Source organism: Pangasianodon hypophthalmus, chromosome 7 (genome assembly GCF_027358585.1).
Source record: "Pangasianodon hypophthalmus isolate fPanHyp1 chromosome 7, fPanHyp1.pri, whole genome shotgun sequence".
NCBI lineage: Eukaryota > Metazoa > Chordata > Actinopteri > Siluriformes > Pangasiidae > Pangasianodon > Pangasianodon hypophthalmus.
In genome coordinates this window covers 25,393,709-25,414,324 of record NC_069716.1, presented here as the reverse complement: position 1 = coordinate 25,414,324, position 20,616 = coordinate 25,393,709, and the positions used below count along the sequence as shown (strand labels likewise).

Sequence of the window (20,616 nt, the reverse complement as noted above, 5' to 3'; positions counted from 1 at the left end):
TGAGATTATCCCTAATTGATGTCAGTATGGATTAGGGTTCGGTCTGCTGCAGGCCCACTGGCAGGTCCGGCTTCAGGAGGGGACGCTGATGAAAAGCGCGCTTTTTGCTCTGCTCAAGCCGCTTTTTCTGAGAGAGGACAGATTTTTACCGAAAAGCCTAATGACTGTGTTTGAAGTCTTAATCAACCCGTGACCTTGTTCCTTCGAAACTCCATGGATTCCTGACTATTGGGGGGAAAAAAGAGAGACAAGACAAAACAAATTGTTGTTTTTTTTTTTGCAAACAAAGTGCTGAGGCAGTTTTATTCCAAAACGTATTTATTTACAAGTAAAGTTAAGAGGAGTTAGTGAGCTGCGTCTTTAAAAAGCTGGGGGAAGGACGCCATGTTGTTCTGAGAAAAAGAGCACAAGAAGCTTGGAGGAAATAACCTGAGGGCTTTTAGGAAAGAGAATAACATGACCCACTTCCTAAAAGAGTTGCTGTGAAGTAGAGATATATGAGAATTAAAGTGACGGTTCAGCCAATAACAAAAAAGTTTCTTTTCCCTTTAGTCTAAGTAGTTGTAAATAAGAATTTTATTTATATACTTCACTTCTGAACTATGTTTGAAGGAGTGGGTTGCCCAGGGTTTTCAACATGTGACAGAATTTCAAAAGAGAGCGAGAAAGGACACAAAAGTATACAAATTTCATTTTTAATAAATACACAGTGTATGAACTATGTTTTACAATACAGGGCATCACTGTACATAAAAAAAATAGTGCGTGAATATTCACCACTAAAGGTTTTCAAGTTTATATGAACCATTTTTCATTATTCTGCCATTTTGACAAATTAAAAAAAAAAAATCTAAATAATGTAATAGTACTATGATTGGCATATACTGAGGTGCCAATTATTAGGCACTACTTTGGTGTACCCAATAATGAGCTCTGAGTTAAGAACGACACTGAAACACCAGGTTGATGAGTTCACCTCGTTGAGGAAGAACGCTTATGCTTCCATCATGTAGCTCTCTTCACTTCGATGCTGAGCGAGCACGTGTCGCAGCACACGACAGCATCCTCATCCCCCTCTGCATCCTCCTTCTCCAGAAGAAATTCGCCACCACAGCGGCAGCTGTACGTGTAACACTCATTCTCTGAAACAGAGGTGAGATATTGATTAGAGCACTGAAGTCTTCACTGGGTGGCAAAAGTCAATGTCAAAGCATTGCGTGTAGCTCAGGTCTGCCGAGAGCACTTCTTTTCTACTGTAGAGCTACACTGGAAATTTGGTCTGTTATGACTGTGTTAGGAGGCCAGGCATGTGCATTCTAATATCTGTAAGAGTTAATGAATGGGTGTGTTTTTAATGTGGCGTAAACAAAATAAAGCTATGTGAGTGAAAATAACAGCTCTTACCCTGTATGCTGTTTTCGACAATCAGCCACTATCTGTCATTAACAATGAGGGATTGTCATGATGAAAACAAAAACGTACTTTACTTACAGATGTACAAAAGCGTTTTTCTGAAGTGGAACAAAACCCGTTCCTCTCCACCGCAACCCTACTCATTCCAAGCTAACTAATGCAGCTAGCTAATTCACTTCCTTTAAAATTAACTAGCTAACGTTAGAAAGAAGGAGCCTAGTAGCAGGAACAATGGATTTTTTCATGACCACTTTTTAAACAAACAGAGATAAACTAAATGTTCCAGGATGCCTCTGATTGATTAATATCAAGTAGGCTACTCATTTCACTATCAGTTTTGGCGAGTACCAAAAAACAAACATGTATTCGTACTCTGTCTGAAAGTCTGTGAAAGTTAACTGCCACACATTGTATAAGTATAATAATGAATAACTTTATTGTAAGAACGTTATTAGAATGAAGAATAACAAAGTGATCATAGCACCACTATACGTGTATAATAATCTGATGGTCGGATATTCAACCAATGAATGAAATGAATCCATCCTTGAGTATGAAATGAATCCATCCTTGAGTATGTCCTGCGTGTGCAGCATTGCAGTCTAAAGGCTATCTCGGTTATCTCCATTTCCCCCAGCAAGCTTCATATCTGACAGTCCACCCCAACAGTGTGAGAGTATAAAAACACTGCTTCTGAGACTCAGTTTCACTCAAATGTTTAATTGGACATAGCATGTTCCCTGAGAACTTTGGTCAAGGTGTGGGCTTTGAGATGTTTTTGTGATGGCTTTGACATTGCTGGATTTGCCATATTTTTTTTCTGTTCTGAATATTAAACGATGCGCACTATGCAGGGAGTACGTGGCGCATATGTTATACAGTACATCCTATATAGACGGCATAAGTAGTGAACAGAAAGACATCTGGGATTTGGGACAAATATTCCTAACTGTCATAGGTCCAACACTCATTTTCTGTCCATATCATGTAGCTCTAGTGTGCACAAGTGTAATTCTGGACTGTAGTTAGAAGAGCTGGATCTTTGAATTCCTCATGTAACTGTACTCACCGCTGTCCCAGTTCATGTCCTCCAGTGTGACGCAGGCATCCACTGGCCAGCTTTGTTTCAGTTCATGTGCTACACACACACACACACACACACACACACAAACATACAACACACAGGATTATAAGACTGAACCATTGCTAGAACTCAATCTGCTGATTAAAGCTTAGGTAAGAGCACAAAAAGACTGCGTGTATAATTATATTAGAGAAGAAAGCGACTTGATTACTTTAAAGAATACGTACGTTCCAAAACATTAAAACGCATCACTTCAGGACATGCTGCCATAGGAAACTAATCACCTTTGGGGTAGTAACGCATCAAATCATCGTGTTTATGTATTATTACTCATTTTATATCGGAGTCACCGTGTCAGTGCTGACAAAATGTTTCTGCTACATATGGTTTTACACTAGGGGCAAATGAAAAACTTTAACACGTAAATAATCCTTGTGTAGCTGGAGTGAACAGAGGAACTGTGTAGTTCTCCTTCTGAAATCCTTTAGTTCCTCAAAAGCTTCTGAAATCTTGGAAAAAATGCGTCAGTGAAGACCAGGAGAGGAAGAACTGGACCATTTTACTGAGAGAAAACCGTTGTGAAACATCATCGTGTGCTTCTGCCATTAATCTGAACACACTAAAAACAAAGAGAAGAAAGAAGCCACAGGATATAGAGAGATAGGCCACAGGATATACAGAATCCCAAAAAGCTCCACCAAAAAAGAGCTGTCACAAAATCTGAATACATATTAATGGTGTGAAAGATAGCGTCTTGAATATGAAAATATGAAACATGACAATTAATTGTCACAGGAGCAAAAACGAGAAGGAATGAAAGCCCGAGATGTAACACATCCCGGAAAGAAAGAAAAAAAAACCCTCAGCCGTTGTGAGAGAACGGTAATTAGCACGTCCTGTGCCACTTTTCAACATGTTTGCCTTTAATTAGCCCGGAGAGTGCCCTGAGCGCACACCATTACAGTTTGGGCTGCATATCATTTTTAAAGTATGGCAAAGAAATTTGCACCATTAATTCCTGAGCCGTCAAAAAAAAAAAAAAAGTGGTTCGAGGTGCAGATGAAAAAAATGTGTCGAACAAAAGGCTCGTCAGAAACATATTTCGCATGTACAGCGCTCAAATTAGTGAAACGTACTCGTTAACCCGTCAAGGCATCGTGCATATTTATCACCGTGGATATATGAAGAACATAATGATTAATATACCCTACAGGGTATTGGGCAGTCTTTTCTGAACATTCTAAAATGGTTAAAAATGTTCAACTGAGCAAGTTCACATCTCATCCGGTCTGAATTATCTCAAATAAACTTTATTTGCCATAGTTTCTTTACTGTAAGACACATTTTATAGTAGCTCTAGCAGGTGCTATAAGTTATGTTGGCTCCTATAGTAGCTTATGGTACACATCAACTAACAAAATTTGTTGTTACATCGCACCATTGCTGGATATTTCTGTGGGTTTGACTATGGGTGCCGTTCTGAAGACAAAGTAAACAATATGTAAGGAAAAACACTTTGGAAATATGCTATTATGGGAAAATAATCAATGACGTGGTGGTGTGATACTGCCACACACAAAGCAGAGTTATTGTTACCATCCTGAAGTTGAATATTTTCCAATTAGAGCACATGCCAATGTGTTTTATTGCTTTTATCCCAGAGCAATTTTCTATTGTTTCACTTATTAAATAGCAAGATGCATGTTTATCCATTTATAGTTACATTTAATGCTTCTGAACATCTGCAAACAAGTTAGTTCCAGAAAAAAAATGCAGTTTGTCATATTACTGAGAAACCACAAAGCCCTAAATGCTGAAGACTTTCATGCGTCTGTAAACAGCTCTATATCTGACTTTTACAAAGTGCTGACACTGGAGATGCCTTCCATAAATATTAAATAAACAGCTCTTCACAGAAAACATCACCATAATAATCATTACATAATCATTACATAAGCTTTTTAATGACGTATTAGGACAAGCACATTAATATAAACCTGTGACTTGAATTCCAGCCTACCCTACTGTCAGAGCTTCTGTTACAGAAAATAAATCAACGCCTTCAGACCAGTCAGATTCGAGAAATCAACAGTGGTGTTGAACATGCCTTTAAAGTAAAAATTCAGAATGACAAAAGAATAAACAGTAGATGTGGAGGAGTTTTACTTTTTCTTTGCTGGCTAACTTGCATAATCTCGCTAGCAAACCCTCTAGCTAGCGTTTGCAAATAACCTAAAAGGCACCACGTTTATGTTTTGTAATAATGCTTAGTTATTTTTTTAAAAAACAAAAGTGAAAGTCTTGGATGAGGTAAACATTAGAACTCAAACACTCTAATCCAGCCTTGACTGTTCAGCTAAACAGAATTCATATTGTAAATTCATTTATTGTAAAGTCGTTAGAATAAATGAGAATGCAGTACATGTTCAGTATATGAGCCTGTATCAATCAAGACAGGTTTGTAAGCTAAACGTGACAGATCTGAGGACAAGAGAGAGACCATTAAACTCCAATAAGAGGTTTGATGGTACATCGGTGTCGGTGCGGGTCCACACGGGTCAGTGAGTTCTGGTTCTGGATGAGAGCGATCATAAGAAATGGGCCCGAAGCGCAGCGCTGTCACAGCCAGTGTTTATTTAGCGATGAGACGATGCTGACAGCTAAAACGATGAGTAATTACGAAGAATGAGTGCGCAATAGCCCGAGATAAAAAGAGAGAAAGAAAGAAGGGCTTGGCCGAGCAACCCATTCAAACCAAACGCAAACCAAACACATGCACACAAACACAGAAATAAATAAAAGACCGACGAATGTTGACACACACTGGCCTCACATCATTATATATGCAGTACTAGGTTTCAGAAATCAGAGTCAGTACTAAATTTCAAAGTCACTACTTATTTCAAAATACACTATATGGCCAAAAGTATGGTCAGTGGACAACTGAGCATCACACCTATATGTGGTTCTTTCCCGAACTGTTGCCACAACAACGGAAGCACACAATTGTATAGAATTTCTTTGTACACTGTAGCATTACAATTTCCCTTCACTGGAACAAAGATGCCCAAATTTGTTCCAGCATGACAATGCCCCTGTGCATAAAGCGAGCTCCATGAAGACATGGTGTGTCAAGGTTGGAGTGGAAGATCTCGAGTGTCCTGCACAGAGCCCTGACCTCAACCCCACTGAACACCTTTGGGATGAACTGGAACACCGACTGAACCCCAGACCTCCTCACCCAACATCAGTGTCTGACCTCACTAATGCTCTTGTGGCTGAATGAACACAAATCCCACAGCCACGCTCCAAAATCTAGTGGAAAGCCTTTCTTATAACAGCAAAGGGGGACTAAATCTGGAATGGGATGTTCAACAAGCCAATTTTTTCACAAGACGCAGACAAAATTTGCACTGAATAAGCCAATTCGCATAAATGGGAAAGGACACAGAAATGCGAAATAAGAGGGTAGGTTGAGGGTAGGTTGCGTAATGTCACTTCTTCCTAGAAGAGTGTGGTTATACTGAATATGAGCACGGCTGTGATTTGGCTGCAGGCACAAGCCCATGCCGATATTCAGTATAACCGCACTCTTGCTCGTGCGATATTGCTTTAATACAACAGTTCTATAAACAAGAAATTAATATCGAGTAAGTGACATTTCACACACAATATGGCCAAATGTTCTGTTTATTTTTGCTCCGCTAGTGGAAATAGACTCCAAAGAAGCCACACTCACTTTATAGCACGTCAGTGAGCTAGTTAGCTAGCTCACACTGATTTTGGACATTCCCGTTAAAGGTGCTTTCTTTAAAATTGGCATCTCTTCTTCCTTTTCAACTTCATCTGGAGAGCTTTCACATTTTACATCAAATGTTACATTTCTGAAAAGTTGATGATGTCACTAATTCTACTGTAGGAACCGTTTTGAACTAGGAAGTGGAATTTTACGTGCCGAACACAGATGAATGGAGTGAGGTTATAGTAAATATCAGCACTCTTGGAACACCTCTTAACCAATCAAATTAACTAACTATTGTGTAAATAGTTAATAATGATATGTATCTACTACACCCAATATACATAGAAGGGCTGGGCGATATGATAATATAATATCAATATCGTGATAAACTGTCATGATAAACTCCTCTGAGGTATTTTGCCCATAATGATATTGCTATTTTTTAATTCAAATTTTATCTTTTACTTTAATAATTACAAAGTCACCGAAAGCAGATGTTAAAATGTTGGACTTAATCTTTAAAACTGTAAATTGTTACAATTTTTCACAGCCTTTTACATTTTTTCCTCATTTATTATCGATATAAAAAATTAAAAAAAAATTTCTACGTTAAATACATTGTAATCAAACAGGTTTTTTAATGCAGCATGACTGTTATTAGTATATAAGAAATGGGATGTCAGTTGTATATATTAGTATATAACTAACATCTCATTGCTTCATATTCATCTATAAAGAACAGCTAATTTAAATATTCATGACTGCATCTTACTTGCATAACTGAGTGAATATTAAAACAGCTGAATATTCTTAGCATTGTAAACAGTGTCAGGCTTAAACAACAACACTGTGCTCTTCCACTCGAGCCACTGAAGCTGAGATCAAACAGTAGCCAGTCAATAACTACTCACATTTAGCTGTAGAGCAAACCACTGCAGGCTTCAGTTAGGACCGGATTAGCACACGCTTTGAGCTCGAATCAATCTGAGCGTTAATTACAGCCGAATCCATCACACAGTCCCAGAGCTGCAGGAGCTTCAATCAGAGTAGTTACTACCTGTAACCTTCAGACTAACACCTCAGAGTGGGACAGAGTAACTTAATGATAATAATAATAATAATAATAATAATAATAATAATAATAATAATAATAACAATGGGTATAAAATATGCATTGAAAAAAACAATTATTATATTTTAATTATTATAAAACATGAAAATAATCGTTGATTATTATTGTTATTATTATTATTATTATTATTATTATTATTATTAGATATATAATATTTATCAGATACATTATATAATTTGTATTAATAACTATTTAATAATTAAAAATTATTCATTCAAATTTTATTATAAATATTTTTCAACAAATTTCAATAAACCCTCATAAAGCTAGATTAAAAATAAATAAAAATAGGGCACTTGGAGTATGGCCGTCCCTAAAGACGGCCCCCACCCTAACGGTGCACCAGGCCCTGCGTGTACATTTATTGAAGCTCGTAATGGAGGACTAGGGGAGCTCTTTCCTCAGGCAAGTGGGGAGAGACACAGCCTATCACTTCATATAAGAATAGGCCATGTGTGATAGACCTGACCTACATTTTCTCTTTCTCTCTCTCTCACTCTCTCGTTCCCCCTCCCTCTCTCTTTCTCTCTTCCAGAGGGAGAGAGGGCGACTGTTATGCTGCACATCTTTAAATGTGCTATGTTTCCCATAACCCCATCTCTAATTCCTCATTTCTGTCTTTTGCAGTCTTTCATCTTTAGCTTTAAGTCAATTTCTTGCTCAGTGCTTCACTAACTCAACTTTGAAGACGTGAAAGCTGATAATATTGCTTATATTGTTGCTGCTTTAATAACAACAACAAAAACCTAGATGCAAAATAATTATGTTATTTGAATTGGCCTAGTTAACAGCCTGGCCTTTCTCATCTGACCTTTCTGAACGAGTGACTCATAACTCCACCCTGCGCTGCGGATCATCAGGAGTGTCTAGTGTCACAGGAAAGTCTTCAGGCCAGAGGCATTTTTCTGTCTTAAAATTTAAGAGAAAGTAAGGGAATGTTTATAGCGGTTATCATTTAAGTGATAACATGAACTTACTTGTTTTACAGGTGATCCACAACATTAAACATAACTATAAATGGATAAAAAGTATGATGTGTCATCCTTTAACTAAAAAAAGTAACTGCTGGCAAATTTCTGTGATATAAGTGGAATAAAGCACTTTGGGACATTTTGCTACCCCGATGATAATTATTTTCCAATAACTGCATACAAGGTGGATTATTCCTTCCTTATGCCACCTCTTTGTTAGATTATCCCTGGAAAACGAAGCAGATTCTCAGGCTCTCATGCTCAGTGTAGCTCAGGTTGATTCCTGTCTGATCTGAAAAGCGCTCCTTACTATAAAGGAGCTTCGAACTGTATAACTGATGATGCCGTGTGTCCTTGTTTCAGAAGCAGAAGGAACCTACCACGCAGCTGTAGGTCAAACTCTCTCCTGCTCTCCTCGTTGCTCAGGATCTTCCAGGCCTGATCCACGTCTATGAACCTCTGCAGCCTCAGCCCCGCCTCTTCTTCTGATAGGCCAGGCTTCTGTTTATCTGGGTGAAACTACCGATGACAAAAGTGGCAGTGTTCAAAACTATTCTTGAGAGACACAACTGATTAGCAATAGGAATGATAATATATTATATATTATATATATATATTACAATAATGTCCCAGTCTTTATGGGATTAACGTAACCAAATAAGCAGCTACAGCTGTTGTGTTTTTCTCTCTGAAGAAAATGGCTAACTCGTTATCCTTAAAAAATTGTTTCATTTCTAAACTAGAAACAAGAATTTCTTGAATAACGTAATCACGTGTGCAAAGCCAGGACGATAATTTCAAGAATCAAAAATCTATAGACAATTTTGTCTATCTTTAACCTGTAACACAAATTTCACATGTGTTCCACATGAGACATTTGTTGATTATTATTCACACATTCAGTTCACACTTACTTGGGGTTGTAGATTAATATGCAGAGTTGATGTTCTAATTTTATGCAGCCCTTAATATTGTGAAGCCTGTATATAACAATATTATGACTACGTAACTAGCTACATAGCTTTGTAAAGCAACACCGTGTTTGTCTTTAGTGCTAAACCATTTTTTGGATGTGAAAAACACAAAGTCACACTAGATTTTTACTAAATGGGAGGTCGTTTTAACCTTTAAGAGCATACGAACTCATCGAAACATTGTTAAAAACTGACTGGAGGAGGAAGCTGAATCAAAGTAAACACATTTTGTCCACAAAAATAAAGAAGATAAAGATACACGGTCTAAAAAGAGAGCAGCTTCTTCAGATCCAAAAACAATAAGATGATTAAGATCTAAATACTGTAACAGATTGCCTTTGTGTGTTATACCATGACTGTTACTACAATATTTATCTACTAGTGTCAGAAGAATGTTAGAAGAAAGAGCTGTAGAGTCTTTTCGAGGTTCCTGTTAGCATGGGGTGGAAGTTTTGCTCCTGATGGTCACTGTTTTTCTCTGGTTCATGAGAGGTTTGAAGAGGATGAAGAGGACAAACTGATCTTTTCTACCAGGCATTCAAATGGCCACTGATTACAATGTGGCGAACAGAGTGTTGCTTGTGTGTGTGTGTGTGTGTGTTTGCTGTAGTTTAGAAGCTGAACCACTGCCAAAGTCAAACAATGATGCATGGCAACTACAGTGGACTAGAATAACCATCAGTCTCAGACTGGCCAATTACTGTCTGCCACAATTATATTTCTCATTTTAAGTAACCGGGAATTCAACTAACCATTTCGAGTAATTACTTTAAAAAACTAATTAAAAATTTAAGAGTGGCTGTGCATTCTAATGATTTTTTTCTCCACTACTTCATTGTATCTTTTGGTGAAATATTTGATGGAGTTTTCAGTCTTTAATGGACGAGCTGTCCACGTGAATGGACTTCCATGACGGAAATGACATCAAGCTGAAATTCTACCTTCCTCGCTGAATAATGAACGAGGACTGCGCAGCGTTAAGTCTGAAGCAGCATTTTTGCATTGTGGCTGAACGAGAATAGAGGGGGTGTGTTTGCTCCCTGCTGCCTCTGCCAAGTGCTCACCCGTCTATTACAAACCATCTCGGGGATCACAGTGATACAGCCTAAAAGAGCAAGAAGGAAATAAAAAGAGGGACATGAGAAGAGAAGAGAAGAGCATAAGCAATGAGATGAGACGAGAAGAGAAGACACAAGAAGAGATGAAATGAGAAGAGAAGAAATGAGAAGACTAGAAGAGATTAGCTGAGATGTGTAGAGAAGAAAAGACCAGAAGAGGCAAGATGAGAAGACACAAGAAGAAACAAAAAGAAACAAGGAGAAAAGAGAGGAGAAGAGAAGAAATCTTTCCCTGTGCTACATATTTCACACGCTACATTGCGGAACAGGAAGCTCCATCGCTATCGTCACATGATGCTGTATTTAGGGATGAACTGATATGAACTTTCTGGTGCGACGAGACAATCGATATTTCCATGTCGATACCTGCCCCAGTAATGCAGACACCACCCAATTACTTCATGTAGCTTTAGCCTCTATCAGGGGTTCCCAACCTTTTTCTCATATTATTTTTTCATATTTTTTCATATTATTTAGGCCAATAAACAAAATGGTGGTGAATTAAATCCATCGTCAGTGTCTGTGTTATGCTGTGCCTCCACTTGTTCTCTTAGAGGGATCACCTTTATCCTACAATCCTACGATTTCTATCCTGATGGGGCGTGGTCTCTCCCAAGATGACTCCGCCTCCATTCATGCACAAGGAGTCAGTGAATGAGGATTAAAATGATGATAAATCATATACTATTGCCTTCACGGTCACTAAAACCCAAGTGAACAGTTATGGGAGAGTTTGGAGCGATGTGTTGGACAGCGCTCTCCACCATCATCATCAAAACACCAACTGAGAGAAAATCTTCTGGAAGAACGGTGTTCATCGCTCCAGTGACTTGTAGAATTGATGCCAAGACGAATTGACGCTATTTTTGCGGCTTGTGATGCACCACTGTAATGCAACGATTAAAATGCTCCAATGAAATAAATGCCATATGCCATAAGTTTGAGTTTTCACCAAACTAGTCCTTTAACTGTGCCATCACATTCCATCATATTTATTTCATTTAAATATATCACAGAACATATCGCAAAGACGATAGCAATAAAACCACAATATACTATATTTGGAACAATCCGTCAACATAGATACAACATCGATATTGTCCTCGTTCCCTAATTAGGCTAACAGCGTCCACTAATTTGGACATCTATTGGTCAGCTTCTTAAAGGGACACCCTCGGCCTTTAATCTATCCATCAGCGTACAATCTTCTTTTGAACTAGAGCTGCATTGAACGCAGCAGAATTCAGATCTTGAGTTAAAAGTTTCCGTCTTTGCCTCACTCAAAGCTCTTCTTAATTAAAGCTACGAGAATGGTCCGATCACAAGCACCTTTGATTCCGTTGATCTCGGATACATGGGATCCCTGCAGAGAGGATTACACTGACTTACACTGGGTGTGGGAACCTGCTCGCAGATCAGAGACACGGAGCAAGCTATAGGCCAAAAGGCAGGAAAAATTCAAGTCCTGGTTCAGGAGAGTTATTGTAAGTGTTATCTGTGAGCAGCTTTTAAGTTGGTTATACAAAAACAAGGAAAAAAAAAAAACTCCAGTCATACAACATTAAGGCTGGGCGATGAATACTTGACGATGATACTGAAATTGCAATAAATATGTTATTCAGAGTGGATTATTGGTATTGTAAGTATTTCTTTAACACTGAATAACCCATAGTTACAGCTGGGCAATAGGATATTATAATATCAATATTGTGATAATTAAAAAAAAATTTTTATGAGATATCACAGGTATCGGCGGTATTTTTGTATCAATCAAACTCTGATTGGAAAAAGTCAATCACATAAAAATTATGTACTGAATCTTTCTTTCTTTTTTTTTTTTTTTTAACAATTTAAAGTTATAACTTTGAGTTACATTGTGGAATTCTTCAGATTGGTGTTGATTAATTTTCTATAACAGCAGCTCCGACAATGGCTGCAAAGTTTCTATTAATGTGCTTGTTCTAATACGTTATCGTTTCCATAGTAACAACTTTCACTTCTCTGTGGCTTTCTGTGCTGGACATTGCCCATAAACAGAGTTTAAAACGGGTGTAATTGTTGATATGGTGAAGATTTCTTTGTGAGAAGACATTAATTTAGAGTTTACGGAAGGAGTCTCCAGTGCCAGCGCTTTGTAACAGTCAGAGGTAAAGCTGTAAATTGAAGCTTTCTGCCACAGGAAAGTCTTAAGGACAGTGGACTTTGTGGTTATAACAGGAACTAATTTGTTTGGTGGATATTGCACAACATTAAATGTAACTATAAAATGATAAAAACTACATGTTCTTTAAAAAATCAAAAATGTGCATATTATTGGAAAATAATCAACTTCAGGGTTATGACAGTAGCTCCGCTTAACGTCTAGCCCTGTTATTGATTATTTTCCTATAACAGCACAACCCCAAGTGTTTTATTCCTTACTAATTGGCGTGCTTTTTGCCGGTAAACCTATCGGAAGGGGATTTTATCAACCAAACAATGTAGTGATCATCATATCCAGATTTCAAGAGCCCAGATGATAAAGACAAGTTTTTTTTCTCCAGAATTCTACTACCTATTTCCTCAAAACTATTCTCAGCAGTCTGAGAGAATCATTAGAACCCAACTATCTTACATCGTAAAACAGCCGCTCTGCACTAATGCATAGCCTATTTTTTATTTGGTAAAAAAAAAAAAAAACAAATGTTACTCCTGAATAAAGTTGCTATTCCATAAACACACATCTTTCCAGCCACAGCGGTGCTCGTGTCACACCTACTAAAGGCACAACGCAACATCCTGAGAGGAAAAGGCATCCGTGTTAAAGGCCACTAACAGTGGGAAGCGTCAAAGCAACACTAGCAGCATGACTCTCGGCTCGCTCGGTGAGGAGGTGAAGTCTTCAGGCTGAAAGTTCCTGACTCTCTCTGCAGTCAGAGATTCCCCTGCAGTGCAGACAAGGGATACAGAAACACAAACATCTCCCTGGGTGCTTTATGTCCAGCAGGAGTGGACAAGTCCTGCATCCCTGCTCTCCTCTGTGGCCAGACAGGAAGCTGCACAGAATATTTTAATGGCTCTTTTAGCCATCATTATTTGGAAGTATGAGCATATTATCATCCTGAAATACTATTTAAAGAAATCAAAAGTAAGTTGTTAAAGAAACTACTAATAACAGTGACATCAATTATGCATGATGGATCCGTGAAAATAAGATCCATATCCACTCATGCGTACAGTTTAACATATGTTAGGGCAGAAATGGGTTCTATACAGCCTTATATTAGAGTCAAGACATGTGATGTGTCAATCCCCCCCCCCCCCCCCACCCCCCATCGCCACCCCACGTTTTCCACTCCGTTGCTCTCGCACCTTCACCTGACGCAGTCCAGGTGCTCACCATAAATACAGTGCTGAACGGGAGATGTCGCTTCTGCCCTCTCACCCTCCCTCTCTCTCCCTCTCTCTCCCTCTCTCTCTCTCTCTCTCTCTCTCCTTCCCTGCTTCCTCTCCGGAGTTACACGCTTTAATTGCTGTCCCTTTGCACGCGTTGTAAAATATTCATTTACCGGGCCTAATGGAGCTTGGAGAGCAGAAGCACAATATAAAGGGCCGGCCAATTTGGAGCGCTCGCCGGCGCAGCCCATACATCATCACACGGCAGGGAAACACACTCACACGCTGCTCAGGGGCCACAGTAAAGGCCAGCAGCATCACGCTACTGCCACCTAATGTCAGTCCATACATACACACATACTGCATATACAAAGTACACACATACACACACACACTCTGTAAGGGAGTTGGTGGTGTTTTTGCACCACCTGTTCTGATATTCCTAGAAAAGCTGCCACATTTTTAAGGAGGACACAATAAATACCATTTAGCTCCACAGTGACAGTACACTTCAGCTATCTGCTTTTAAATGGAGTTGGTAAGAAAATTCACTTTGCCATTCAGTAATTTGTAAAAATATAGTGTCAAAAAGTTGGATAAAACACCATAACACTAAACTTGATAAGACTTTCTCTCACATGTCATATCCTCAGACCAGCATAATCAGTGTAGCTTTGAATTCATGTAATATTTTTAAGGTTTATTTACGAAAATGTACTTCCTCTAAGAAATCTCTATGTTCTGGCCTTTTCTTGTGTGTGGCAGTTATACAAATACTACAGACACGGATGAAAAACACTATTACCATTGCTCAGTTGTGTAATAACAGAGAAAATCTCAGTGTGAATTGTATTTCTCGTCTTAACGAAATGAATTTAAATTAAAAATCAGCTCTCTATAAACAGTAGCTCTGTGCAGAATTCAGTGAAGGTGGATAATTGGTGAAACGCTGATACAACAGGTCATTGTATAATATTAAGATCATCTTAAAAGCACTGCTTTTACACTTCTGCTATGTTTTCCATGCTGCCCTGATGTCCACTGCATCTCTGTGAACTCATGTGGAGAGGAAACTGATGGTTTCTGTCCAGTGCAGTCAATCAGGTCCATTTCACTGACAAAGCCATTGTGTGTTTGCCATCGCAGCATCCTCCTTCCTGTCATATTCCCCTCCATCTAATAGACCTATTAGCAGAAACAACTCACTTGGAAGATTTATTTTCCCCATACTACCAGGGGTGGACAAATGATAAATCATTAGCTAGGACACCAGGTAAGGAGAAGCTGTAATGCGCTGACCAGTCCCAAGTTCTGGTTGCCTGGAAACCTAACCAATCAAGTGAAAAAAACTAGTAGAAGATATAAAGTAATAATATATGGTCAGCTACACTATATGGCCAAAAGTATGTGGATAGACCATTGAATGTCTTTGTATGCTGAAGCATTACAATTTCCCTTCACTGGAACTAAGAGGCACAAACCTGTTCCAGCATGACAATGCCCCTGTGCACAAAGTGATCTCCATGAAGACATGGTTTGAGAAGTTTGGAGTGGAAGAACTCGAGTGTCCTGCACAGAGCCCTGACCTCAACACCTTTGGGATGAACTGGAAAGCCAACTGAACCCCAGGCCTCCGCACCCAACATCAGTGCCTGACCTCACTAATGCTCTTGTAGCTGAATGAACACAAATCCCCACAGCCACGCTCCAAAATCTAGAGGAAAGCCTTCCCAGAAGAGTGGAGGTTATTATAACAGCAAAGGGGGACCAACTCTGGAATGGGATGTTCCACAAGCACATATGCGTGTGATGGTTAGGTGACCACACACTTTTGGCCATATAGTGTACTAAAACCTGGACATGAAATCTGGGAATCCGGGTTACTGACTATTCCACCCCTGTATTTCTGCCTTGTCTCATGCTTTTATGCAACCAATGAAACTGGTTCCGATACCAGTGGTTCTGGATGAACCTTGAAGATGTACCTGCTGCTACTGTTTTTAGCTATCAATTAGTCCATTTATATACAGTGTCTCATACAGTGTCAGAAACCCTATAAGCAAGACTATCCAAGATGCTGAAAAACCCCATATGGTTCAACGAATGCATAACTAGACAAAAGTACACAGCACAGTCTTAAGGGAAAAAAAATATACATTTTTTTTTATCAAATCATCTCCATAGATAGAGGTAGGGTAAAACCAATGCCACTGAACTGAACATTTGAAATCAAGTAGCTACCTGTGAGTCGTTCAAAGAGAAAGTCAGAAAAGAAAGCAACGTACCATAAGGACCAGTCTCTGATACCTCTGTTTCAGCTCTGGTAAATCGTCAGTGGGAGTCGCACCAAGTATGGAGTACCAGTTCTTCTCTAGATCCCGAGCATTTGACATACTCCTGCACAACAAATAAGGAACTTCTATTTATTTAATGTCATGTCTGTGGGTTATTTAGAGCAGCTTAAAGGTTTCACTGAAGTGGTTTGCAGTACAGTGTGTTGATCCTCTGGCTTTAACACTATATTATTATCACTATCACTCTTTATATGTTTAACAGGGACAAAATCCTTTGTTGTTCTTCTTCTTTTGGCTGCTCCCGTTAAAGGTCGCCAAAGTGGATCATTGGCCTGTATATTTGATTTGGCACAGTTTTTAATGCCGGATGCCCTTCCTGACACAACCCTCCCAAATTTTTATCCGGGCTTGGGACCGGCACTGGGAGTGCACAGTCATGTGCAACCCCAGAGGCTGGGATTGGTTCCCTGGCCGCGGGGGTCAGAGCACCGAGGCCTAACCACTAGTCCTACAGGGAACCAGGGACAAAACCTTTTAATAAACCTTATTTTTATGATGGTTTATGATTTAGATAATTTCTATCACCAGTCTCTGGTGAATGTAGAACTGATTGCAAACTCTGAAAGCAGCAAATTACATGTTATATTTTTTACTGAATCTTTCAAATTGTAAAATTAAACCGTTTTGAATGGATTTTTTTTTTTTTTACGACACTTGAGTGTTATTCATTTTTGTAACCATTAAATATTATTGAACAAAGTGTTTTTTTTTTTTTAATTAAACCCTAGAGTTTTGCTGGCAGTTTGTTTAACTGGATGTTTGTTATCCTGATACATGTCATGTATCACTGCAATGTCTTGATATGATTTTTTTGTCTTGATATGATTGCCCATGTCTAACTGAATGTTTAAGAACAGTAATATTTTCATATCAACACTCATAAGTGTATACAAGACACATAAAACTATAGTATATAACATAAAATGTAACAGTAGTTATATGTAAATAGGCAAACATTATAATTAAAGCTTAAATGATCACTTTTAACTTTTTTTGTAAATACAACAATGGTAGTCAGGTCTGTGAAATCACCAGGAAGAGTTTTCCCAAGTGTAATGCACAAAAAAGAAAACACTAATAATATGACCCTAGCTGAGCTATTGATGATTTTACATACAAATTGTCTGAAAATGTAGCAAACTTAAAGTTACAGTTTTACCTCTGACTGTTACAAAGTGCTGACACTGGAGACTCCTTACTTTACATATAACTTTACATATAAATGAACACATACAAGAGCTAAAACCACATTTTGATGGTTTTGATGGTAGTCAGAAATATCTTTTCCTTGACAGATATTTAACTTTTAAAAGAAAACTTAATTATGTTAAAAGTATGAAAGTTAAGCAAGCTTCTTCTGTGATAATTAAAATACTTCATTCAGACAGTTTGTCAAGCAATTAGATACAAGCTCCTGCTAGCTGAAGTGATTAGCAGGCTAACTAGCTAGCGCAGTAGCTAAAGTAACAACCCATACAGCAGTATAAAAAAACACTTAAAGTGGTATTATACAAACCGTGACAGTGAACTCAGACTCAAAATGAGAATGAGAAAAGGCGAAGCTCATGTCAGGAGAATATTCCTGTCTTTCTGCTTAGGCTCAAACTGCACAGGCTAACCAGCAGCTTAGCTTCTCGGGTGTCCCACTAATTCCGCCTCGGTAGAAACACAGAGTACTCTAATATAAAACACACTTCTTTAGCAGTCACAGTATGGTACTCAGCGAGTAAATATTAGTTTAGGAATAATATCCATTTATTCACTGTTATTATATACATTTTCTACACACTTTAACAAAAATAAAAGCGTGTAATTTCAGTTTCTACCCGGCTGACATAGAGAGGAATACACCATACAGAGCGAGCACGCGGTTTCCATGGAAACGAAGTGATACGTCATGGCAAAACCACAGCCAAGGACAGTTTTTGAGTGATGGCTCATGAGTGAAAAAAATTAAATAAATAAATAAGTCACAATAAATAAATGTTTTTTAATCCTCTGTTTACAGTTTTTCTGCAAAACACAATTCTATTATCATTTAATGGTGTATTTATGTTTAGAACCTGCTATAATAATTACATCTAAATCAGCATTTATCTTTAAGAGCAAGACCAGAGGTTTGGATCCACACATTAACACGCTCCAGCTGATTTATTTGCATGCGATATCATGAAGGTGTCTAATTAATTTTAAAAAAGTCAAAGGTGTGTAATTAATTAAAATAGTCAGGATGTAAAGCATGAAAAATTCCTTAAATAACTTCCTGTCATCAGTCAAGAGAAGTCAGACATGAAAACTGAAATCATAAGACCTAAACAAGAAAGCATGTATCTGTATACAGTGAATGAATATTTCTTAACATATTAAACATATTTATAATGTTTAAGGACTAAGATACATAGACATCAGGGCAATGCCAAAGCAGATGAGGAAAATAGCTTTAAAAAAAAAAAAAAAAGAACGAAAGAAAGAAAGAAAAGAAAATACAAAAATCCAGAAAAGTCCTAAAAGGTAGAAGAATAAAAGTTCATATTTGTATAGTTAAATAAATATGATTCATATTGTTTTATTGTTAATATCTTACCATACACATTTTGATCATTTTGTTATGATAAGGAAGCAGCATGTAAAACTCATTCATTCATCTTCAGTGAGCATTTTATCCTGGGTTGTGGTGGATCGGGAGTCTATCCCTGGAGCACTGGCCATGATGCAGGAATACACCATGAATGGGATGCCAGTCCATCGCACACACACACTCACACCTATTTTAGCAAAGTCAATCCACACTACTGCTGTGTTTTTGGGAGGTGGGAGGAAACTGGAGAACCTTAAGGAATCTCACATGAACGTGGGGAGAACATGTAAAACTCCACACAGGCAGTAACCTGAGCTCAGGATCGAAATAGGAACCTCAGAGTTGTGAGGTGGTAACACCATCCACTGCACCACCATGCTGCCCATAAAACCTAACTCATTTCTTCATTTTCTTCTTCATTTCAGAGTAGGGTGTATAGACTTTTCACTCAAATGTAGTAGTTGTAAAGATGTCTGGAAGAACCTTTTGGATGTTGCTAAATTCTGGCAAAAATATATATATATATAGCTTTTTGACCAAAATTTGGTTTTTCTGCCTATACCATTCTTTGGCACCTCATCTGTAAGGTCCATAAATACATTTCAGCAAACAAATGTGGATTTTATGTACTTTTTAATCTTGCTTAGGTTATTGTCCTGCAAAGATCATATTGTATAAGGTCAGTCTACCTAAAGATGACTAAAACCTTGCTACTTAAGTGTAATTTCCTCAAACACTGAATGTTCAGTTTGTAATCAGATACAAGTTTAAATGCAATTTTCTCCCTTTGCACTTTTTGGAGTAACTCATTTTTTACACTATATAAGTATGTGGACACCTGACCATTAAACCCATACGTGCTTGTTGAACATCCCATTCCAGATTTAGTCCCCCTTTGCTGTTATAATAACCTCCACTATTCTGGGAAGGCTTTCCATTACATTTTGGAGCATGGATTTGTGTTCATTCAGCCACAAGAGCATTAGTGAGATCAGGTATTGATGTTGTGTGAGGAGGTCTGGGGTTCAGTCGGTGATCCAGTTCATCCCAAAGGTGTTCAGTGGGGTTGAGGTCAGGGTTCTGTGCAGGACACTCGAGTTCTTCCAAGCCAACCTTCACACACCATGTCTTCATGGAGCTCACTTTGTGTACAGGGGTATTGTCATACTGGAACATGTTTGGGCCTTTTAGTTCCAGTGAAGGGAAATCTCAATGCCTAAGCATACAAAGAACCAGCTTTGTGGCAATAGTTTGCTGAAGAACCACATATTGGTGTGATGATCAGGTGTCCACATACTTTTGGCCATATATTGTATATGGAACAGAGAAACGAATTACAGTTCAGGAAAGTCCGTAGTCTGTAGTAGAAAATGTCTAAATTTCACCATGTGAAGGGTTTTCCCAAACTGATATATAAATATTTATAATCTTACACTGGTCCACCTAAAAATAAAAGATCAGGAAATCATAAAATAAAACGTAACCGTCACTGATTGGCCTTGATTTCATGCAAATATTAACTAAAAACTCATGAGCTCATACTGGTTTCAGTTCACAGAGTGTAATATTAAGAGAAAAAAAGGAAAGCAAAACAATTTTAACCTGAGAGGGATTCATTTTCTTTATTTAGCTTTCCATGAGGAAGGGTGTATTTATGATAATTATGACTTTCATCATTATTGACTAAAAGACAGACAGACAGACAGATAGATAGATAGATAGATAGACCATTTTCTAGTGTGAGATTAAAGCGAATGGTGTGAAATGCTGTCAGGTGTTTTTTTATTTTTTTTTTTGTTAATTGTGAGAATTATTCCAAAATAAATAATCACACCAATGGGTCTTGAAGAAAACACATCGCCCTGAACACACCAC

General features: G+C 38.1%; 1 protein-coding gene across 1 annotated transcript; it reads right to left on the bottom strand.

Annotated features, from left to right (window-relative positions):
• Positions 1-679: 679 nt before the first annotated feature.
• On the bottom strand, positions 680-17,838 carry dnajc24 (DnaJ (Hsp40) homolog, subfamily C, member 24). The gene is made up of 5 exons (XM_026946392.3): positions 17,680-17,838; positions 16,095-16,206; positions 8,723-8,861; positions 2,483-2,551; positions 680-1,142 (listed from the first exon to the last, which is right to left on the bottom strand). Exons 2-5 carry the CDS (start codon positions 16,200-16,202, stop codon positions 1,006-1,008), a joined length of 453 nt encoding a protein of 150 aa, XP_026802193.1. The 5' UTR covers positions 16,203-16,206; positions 17,680-17,838; the 3' UTR covers positions 680-1,005.
• Positions 17,839-20,616: the final 2,778 nt, after the last annotated feature.

What these genes read in the sequence shown, in the direction of transcription:
- dnajc24 (XM_026946392.3), bottom strand. Translation starts at nt 16,202, where the DNA reads ATGTCAAATGCTCGGGATCTAGAGAAGAACTGGTACTCCATACTTGGT. An exon ending in ATCAGAGACTGGTCCTTATG is followed by an intron (nt 8,862 to 16,094) that starts GTACGTTGCTTT and finishes TGTCATCGGTAG; the next exon opens with TTTCACCCAGATAAACAGAA. An exon ending in GTTTGACCTACAGCTGCGTG is followed by an intron (nt 2,552 to 8,722) that starts GTAGGTTCCTTC and finishes GTGTGTGTGTAG; the next exon opens with CACATGAACTGAAACAAAGC.